Source organism: Sinocyclocheilus grahami, unplaced genomic scaffold, assembly GCF_001515645.1.
Source record: "Sinocyclocheilus grahami isolate Dianchi unplaced genomic scaffold, SAMN03320097.WGS_v1.1 scaffold280.1, whole genome shotgun sequence".
NCBI classification, from domain to species: Eukaryota; Metazoa; Chordata; class Actinopteri; order Cypriniformes; family Cyprinidae; genus Sinocyclocheilus; species Sinocyclocheilus grahami.
In genome coordinates, this window is record NW_015505459.1 from 510,861 (window position 1) to 519,738 (window position 8,878).

General features: G+C 36.4%; 1 protein-coding gene across 1 annotated transcript in view; it reads right to left on the reverse strand.

The window, feature by feature from the left end:
• Positions 1–1,426: 1,426 nt before the first annotated feature.
• The window catches only part of LOC107600189 (phospholipid phosphatase 2-like), a 39,793-nt gene continuing 32,341 nt past the window's right edge, over positions 1,427–8,878 (reverse strand). Inside the window, exons 4-6 of the mRNA XM_016292018.1 lie at positions 6,337–6,394; positions 5,613–5,789; positions 1,427–3,519 (exon numbers count right to left, since the gene is read on the reverse strand). Coding sequence (XP_016147504.1) covers positions 3,373–3,519; positions 5,613–5,789; positions 6,337–6,394 — 382 coding nt within the window. The 3' untranslated portion in view covers positions 1,427–3,372. The remainder of the gene's footprint in view (positions 3,520–5,612; positions 5,790–6,336; positions 6,395–8,878) is intronic.

Genomic DNA, 8,878 nt, shown 5'->3' on the forward strand with positions numbered 1-8,878 from the left:
GAAAAAAAAAAGTTCAGTAGCTTCAATTTAATCAGACAATATTTTTTCTTTCGGTTTTGACACGTAATATGTTCATTTATGCAAATTAATGCACATTTTTTAAATGTATATTTCACAACCAATCAGTTTTTGAAAATTATGTATTATCCTCGAAGTTGTATGTATATATATGCACAAACTTACAATAATCCTGCAAAAAATACTCATCTTTGCTCTGGAACATTCAACTAAACAATACTTGTATTCTACACATAATGGTAAAAGTGTAAACATGAGCCAGTCTTCTTCACATTCAGTGTGTAAGTCACTCTGTGAGCTCAGTCCTCATTTATTTTAAGGCCGTCCGGTTTTCTGTGACTAAATCAGAGTCACAAGAGAGTCTCTGTTCTACATAGAAGCAAAAAAGGGGGAGACATCATTCATATTCACTAAATATAGCGGCCATAAAAAATTGCAGCATTAGCAACTCACAGTAGACAGCAGGTTCTGTTGTGCAGGGTTTACATGAGCGATTGTCAACAACTTCAAACTAACAAAGGAATGTCTTTTTTCTGTAAACAACATAATAGGTGAGCGGGGAACGGAAAAATGTTGTTTTTCCTCCATATATAACACGAGGGGAAGTTTTTCTTTTTATAAAAGTTTCCCCACACTAATAGCATAATAGGTGTGAGGGGAAGTTTAAATGTATGCCAGAATACATTATTTATTTTAGAAGAGGAGGAATATGATGTTCTCCTTTTTAGCTGTCGAATAAAGGTGCGTTCACGCCATATCGGAATTCCCATAATTATGAGATTCCAACTTGTAAAAAGCGTTCACGTCCTCGTAGAACTCGTAATTACAACTTGTGAACTGGGAGTTTTCTGAGAGCTACGACTTGTACCACCGGACCACCGCAGGCTCCGTTTAGGCGTTGATAGTCGGTGCGTTCCAATCGGGATATATTGCCCTCCGAAGGGCACTTCGGAGTGAAAACAATCATGGCCGCCATATTGAAGGGTCATTCCAAACCGAAGTGCTCAAAACTGGCCACTTCAAAGGGCCCTTCGGAATGACACTTGTGCTCCCATGATCCTTTGCGCAGATTCTATACACGAAGACGGCGCCCACACGGAGGTGGTCCCCTACACCCTTCAACCCTTAGAAACTCTCACTCCGGAAGGTAAACCCTTTGAAGGGATTAGGGCATAGGGATGAGCCCTTCCGAATGGAACGCAGGGAGTGTTGCCATAGAAAAGCATAATTCCGAACATCTCAGAGTAGAACGTCACGTGCTGTCATCTCGAAATTACAGTAATTACGATATGGCATGAACGCAGCATAACATTGAGTGTCTAAACCTAAAGCCGAAGGGTACAACTGATGGACACTTGTGCTCCCATGATCCTTTGCGCAGATTCTATACACGAAGACGGCACCTCCGTGTGGGCACGTGATGATGACGCAGAAGGGCACAGTTGTTTGGTCCCCTACACCCTTCAACCCTTAGAAACTCTCACTCCGGAAGGTAAACCCTTTGAAGGGATTAGGGCATAGGGATGAGCCCTTCCGAATGGAACGCAGGGAGTGTTGCCATAGAAAAGCATAATTCCGAACATCTCAGAGTAGAACGTCACGTGCTGTCATCTCGAAATTACAGTAATTACGATATGGCATGAACGCAGCATAACATTGAGTGTCTAAACCTAAAGATAATTTTAAGGTAATTAATTCAGATAATTCTAGTGCAAATTGTACGACAAAGGGGGTTGGAGGATTTTAAGACAAGATAGCATGCCCAAATACTTTTCCCACTGGCAAAGTACAGACTTACAGTGCTTGTATCCCAATTTATTATTATTAATATTTTAATGTGACCCGCCCATCCAGACCCTTTGCCTGATGTTTGATTGGCAGGCGATCCGACCAATCATAACGCCAAATCTGCTCTTTTGTCCGACAAACAAATGTGATTTTCCTGGCAGGAGGCGCTCGATCTCGAGACTCAGTCCGAGCTCCAAATTAACATAAATTAGAACTAGATAAAAATGTGAACGGAGACAAAATCCTGGGAAACAATGGTCTCTGGAGAGATATAGGTGAGCGAAAACAATGTTTAAATGCACCTTACGTTTAAAACCTGTTTAAATCGACATTTCATCATATGCCAAGGCGTGACGTGAAGAAAATCAATCGGATTCTTGAATTCGCTGGTGATCTTGACAGGCGTTTTTCACTGGAAATAGGCACATAAAACTAAACAATCATGATGCTGTGGAAACATTCAGTACAACATTCTGCAAATCCATTTTAATCTACAAGCGTAAGTTTTTAGTCATGTTGAGTAGTTCCGCCCCTTAGCGAATCGTCATTGGTTCAGAATCAGCATACAGCTTTTTGATTGGCTGTGATTTGAACATTACAAGCAGCATTCGTTCACTTGGTTTGGAAGCGGTGATCATATTCAGAGATAAACAGCTGTTTAACATTTTACATCTGATAGTTAATATTTCCTAATCCTTATTGCTGGATAGGATGGTTAGTAAGACTAATTTCCATGAAATACATCGATATATATGTGCCTCGGTTAGCTAGTGGTTTTCATTAAACAGTTATGTGAGCGAGCGACACAACAAAACTAGATTGAAATCACGAGTTGTCATGGTATTCTTCAGCAAATTAAACATAAAAAGTATTATTTTATAAAGATGATTCATGTTATGCAGAATTTCTTCTAGACGTGTGCAGATATAATAACTAGTTTACCAAAATGTTAAGTTTAGAAAAAGTCCCTAATCCTACCGCCACAGTAAAATATATTTTTTTAATATATAAAAATAATAATAGTCACTATAATCCAGTTTATATATATGCATATATATATATAACCGTACAAAATGTCTAATTGACAATGTGAGAAAGACCTTTTTTGGCATCTGTTTCATGTTCATGAATTCTTGTCTTCTGATGGCTTAGAATAGTTCACTTTCTTTCCCATTCCGAAAGAATCGCTTCAGACAGCAGAAGTACAGCCAGTCAGTAAATGTCAACCGGTGGTTTTGAGGTTGTCATGGAAACGAGCAGTTCCCCTTGGAGAAGTTCGTCTTTGTGCTCTGATACAATAAAGTCCCTCACGGTTCATTGGATGTCAAGCGATCTGTGCACTTGGCGTATACGAGCGTGCATAAGTCAAATCTGGCTATAAGCACGGTCTGTAAAGAAGTATAAAATCTAATATTCAGTGTTAGTTCATGCATTCACTCGCACGCTCTCTCTGTGTGAAATGGGAGTGTTGTCCTGTGGAAGAGAGCGCAGTCAGTGCCAGTGTACAGTGTGTGGCTGTCTGTACGTGCTGCAGCATCCAGTGCTCTCACAGGTCAAAGGTCACGCTCATACAGGCCTGCTGTAGGAGTAATGGTTTCTGTCCGTGTCTGCGATCTGAAGGCTGGGCTTACGTTCGCTGTCTTCGTTTTCAGCATTTTCAACATCCGGACAGCGAGGGGGGCGCTCTTTGAAGAAGTCCGAGACGTATCGCACCTGTGACAGAGAGGATAATGTCTTAATGCAACTTGCAGATTTGTAAAATGCTAATAAATAAATAATAATAATAAATATTTTAAAATATCTATTATGTTTTTATTATATATTATTATTTATTAAAAAATATTTTTTTATGGAACCTTTAACTAGGAAAAAATTAAATCGCTATATATATAAAAAATACTGTATTTTTATTATTATTTATTTTATTATTATTTTAAAATAAATATGAAGAGTTCGGTTTCAAAACGCTATAAATTCATTTTGATTAATTTGAGTAAAAATGTGTTTTCTTTACCAAGAAAGTGTCGAGATGAAAACCACTATTTTCTGTTTCAAACTTTCACATAGCATCTTTAGGTTATAATAACATAAAAAATTCAAATCCACATTTTGATTTTCAAAGATGTATTATAAAGTTGTATTGTTTTTTTCCCCCAAAACTCTAATGTTTTTTTCAAAAATGCAATAAATCCATTGAATCAATATAAAAGTTATTTTTCATATTGAAAATACACAACATAGTAAGTTGATCCACATATGACAGCCTCTGAACTTGGTCAATACTAATCTTATAACATAGCATCTTTAGGTTATAATAACATAAAAAATTCAAATCCAGAGTTTGATTTTCAAAGATGTATTATAAAGTTGTATTGTTTTTTTCCCCCAAAACTCAAATCCATGACACGTTTTTTTTTTTCAAAAATGCAATAAATCCATTGAATCAATATAAAAGTTAGATTTACTATTAATCACAGAACCGGCTTTACTGACGAGATGCGCATGACAATCACATGCGATTTATCATGCAGCCCTAAGTTTGTTTGTTGATCACACAGTACAAAATAGATGAAGAGAACTAGGAAGCCGGGTGTATTCAAAGCGCCGTCATTACTGTCTAGAGTGCGTGGAATGGTGCGCTGTGATTGGTTGAGCGGATATATCGCATTCTGCAGAGAAGGGAGACCGTTTGTCGCGGTTTGGAAAGAAAGGGAGAAAACATGACCGAATATCTCGGCGGATATCGCATTTTGCGTAAAATTAAAAATGGACTTTTTGAATACCGACCAGATACAATACAGATTTTTTTTTTTTAATTGGCGTTTATCGCGTTTTGGAACCAAACTCTTCATATATTATTATTAGTGCTGTCAAATGATTAATCGCATCCAAAAATAAAAGTTTTTGTTTACATAATGTGTGTGTGTACTGTGTATATTTATTATGTATAAATAAATACAAACACATGCACGTATATAAGAAAAATATGTTATATTTATATATGAAATATTTATATATAATATAAAATATAAGAATATGAATATATAACTGTATAAACGTAAATATTTTCAAAATATATACTGTATGTGTATTTATATATACACATAATAAATATACACAGTAAATATACATATATAATGTAAACAAAAACTTATTTTGGATGTGATAATGTAAACAAAAAGTTATTTTGGATGTGATTAATCGTTTGACAGCACTAATTTTTATATTTAAATATATTAAATATATAGGTCTGTATATATTATTTTATTTTTTCATGATGGAAGGTTAAATAAATATATTTAATAAATATATATTTAATATATATAAGGGTCTGAATACTTAGGACCATGTGATATTTCAGTTTTTCTTTTTTAATAAATCTGCAAAAATGTAAACAATTCTGTGTTTTTCTGTCAATATGGGGTGCTGTGTGTACATTAATGAGGAAAAAAATTAACTTAAATGATTTTAGCAAATGGCTGCAATATAACAAAGAGTGAAAAATTTAAGGGGGTCTGAATACTAAGAGAAATCATCTATTAACATTCCCTTTCATCTGAATACCAGCTGTTTGGGGACAGGTCTCCCCAGAAGAATGTAATTTTATATATATATATATATATATATATATATAAGCTTTTTAAGCTTAGTTTGGGCTTAATCATGGACATATTTCACAGCATCCCAATGTTCCTAAAACAGGATTCATTTTCTTTATATGCAAATTCTAATTATTTTATGATTTGTTGTTTTTTGTGGTGAAATGTGAGCCGAACAAGAGATTTCATGAGATTCACCGCACTCACCGTGAGGACTGCGATCAGCGCCCCTTGCAGGAGACCCACCACCACGTCGCTCCAGTGGTGCTTGTAGTCAGACACACGCGTGTATCCCACATAAATGGCAAAGGCCACCAGGAAGAACTGAATTGTGGGCCGGAGGAGGCGGGCCCACTTGGATGCCATACGTGCCTGCACATACAGCTACAGAGGAAAAACCAGGAAAAACAACAACGGATTACACAATACTTTAAGAGAATAAGGGGGGAAAAATGCAAAATCAGTCTTGACGGTTCAATAGCAGGAAAACGAATGCAAGCCATTGCAATTCCTTAAAAGTTACAGGAAAGCACCTTGTGACAAATACAGACACGTCTGAACATGAGTGAAGCAGCCAGAAAACTATTAATTCTCCATCATGTCGCTCCAAACATGCATGACTTTTTCTTTTTTGGAACACATAATGAGAAATTTCAGAAAAAGAAAAAAAAAAAGTTGTGCATGCGGTGAGGAGGTTTGAAATAACACGAGGGTGAGTAAACGATACGAGAGCTATAATTATTGGGTGTACTGTTCCTTTAAGCACCGTATACTGTCGTGATTTAAAGCTTGAGACATTGGGAATGTTTGCAGTCATATTTTATTGTCTCCGCAGTGTATCCTGTTGCTCTGAGAGCTCTCCTTTATCTGTCTACACAAGTCTTCTGTGTCAGCGTGATTGCAGGAGAGGAAGACAACTGTGACAACTCACCGCCAGAAACAACATGCAGTACATCCCGAAGGAGGAGTGACCGGAGTAGAACGACAGCCTGGCGCAACACAATCCACGGAGGAATACAAGATACAAGACAACGATACAAGCAGAAAGGAAAAAGAATCATTATCACAATCGTATAGTGCGACACATTTATGGGCCATTCTTCACTTTCATACTACATTTCAAGATTTCATCCGTGTTAAAAGATTTATCACATGTTCATAACAGCCTTGACCTCCATGTGCCTTCTGGTATGAGGTGCGATGATGTGAATTTTTACTGATCCGTTTGGTAATAATACGAATAAGAAATTCATATGAAAGTAATAATAAAACCTAAACCAACTAGCCTTAAACCCACTCTGAGAAAATCAGTTTAGTGATACGTGATGTAAAAATCCAAAAAAATGTATTCTTCAAACTCTCAGAGATGGCACTTTTTTCATTTATATCATAACCAAATATTATTATTATTTTAATTTTTTTATAAACATTATCACCTATAATATTCAGCATATTGGTTGTGACAGCGATATTGATAACCGCAATTCTTGGTTAAAAGGGTTATTTATGTATTATTTATTATATGTATGTATTATTATTATAATTATTATTATTTCATTATTATATTTACTATTATATTAATATTTATTATAGTATTTAAGAATATTTAGAATTAGCTTTTTTATATTTTATTATTTTTATATTATTTTCATTTAAGCATAAGTCTTAGTCCTTTTGATATATGCTTTTTTTTAAGCCTTACTTCAATTTCAGTTTTAGTAATTTTGGAAATTACTTCAATTTTGCCCTATTTCGGTTAGTTGCCAAAATAACATATCTAATTTTCATTCAAGTTTTTTTTTAAGTTTTTCATCTAATATTTATATTTTATTTTATTTCAAATACCAAAAACATGTTTTTATTACGTTTAGTTAACAATAACAACACTGATGAAGAAATTCTGAAAATGTTAAAAATGAGGAGAAAGTAATTAGACAAAAAAAAAAAAAAAAAAACATTTAAATCTATTTTAATCTATACTTTAAAATGAGATGGATTACTACTACTATTAATAATAATATATTTCAAATCAGAATAAAAAAAAAATAAATTTGACAAATCAGCATTACAGGACTCAAAAATATTTCCTTTACAGAAAAAAAGATGTGCCTGACCAGTGACCACGCGTCATACTTTCTAGTGCATGTATAATCAAATCTATGATTATTTCAGGTCTCTTGAGGACATGTGACATTTGAGAACATGAGTGAGACTCATGCACTGAGTGCAAAGGTCAAATCCTAAGAAAGCACCAATGTACTGGACAAACAGGAAGTGAAACAACAGGTGACATATATAAACAAGTACAGGAAGTAGTGTTAGCAGTTCATGACCCCTGACACGGGCCCTTCCCGTCCCCTGCTTCTGTACCTGGATTCGGTCACGTTGCGAAAGCTTCCCGTGCAGTTGATCTCCAGCATGTAGCCCTCGCACACTTCTGGAGAGCACACCGCGATAAAGTTGGGCCTCAAGCGTCCGATGGTGTACTTGGCCATATCGGTCAGAGACTGGCTCACACACGCACCAAACAGAAACGTCCCCACCACTTTATAGAGCGCCGCAGTGTACTGGTTGAAGTTTGAATTGGAATAGAGACGTTTGGTGTAGACCAGGTAGGCCTCTCCAGAAGTGATCTGCAAGTGAGAAAAGAAGATTTTCATGTTTAACGTTTCTTAGGGTTAATAATTTGAACCTTGAGCAATACACTCTTAAAAATAAAGCTTCTTTATTAGCATCTATGGTTCCATGAATACACATTAAAGGGGTCATATGATGCGATTTCAATTTTTCTTTTCTCTTTGGAGTGTTACAAGCTCTTGGTGCATAAAGAAGATCTGTAAAGTTGCAAAGAATAACGTCTCAAATCCAAAGAGATATTCTTTATAAAAGTTAAGAGTCAACCACGCCTACCTAAAACGCCTCGTTCTAACACGCCCCCACATATCTACCTCACTATGTGGGAAGATTTGCATAACGCCGCCCAAATGTTCACGCAAAGAAAGAAGGTGTAACTTATTCTCACTGTAGTATTGTCATGTCGTGAAGATGCTGTGACGATATCCGCTTCGTCATGCCTAGAGCTGATCTGTGCTGGTCGCTGAAGGAATACATCAACTTAGTGTTGCGGATTGCCAGATCGGCTTTCACCGAGGACGAAGCGGATTCCACCCCAGGGTCGTCACATGTGGTTGCCACTCCTTCATCGAATCCGCCAGCCGCGCCGTTTAAAACAGGGTTTTATGTTTAACCGGCGTGATGCAACGCAACGCGTAAAAAGACAGTCTAAGTCATTATAATCAGTAATTATGTCCCCACTGCATGCAACAAATGCCTCGTTTATAATGGGTTTTAATGTTTTTGTCTCATTGCTCTGGCCGGACATGGCATCAACAGTATGGTGAGAGGCGTAACATTTCCGTCACACGCTTGAGGTATTCGGCCAATCACAACGCACTGGATAGCTGGCCAATCAG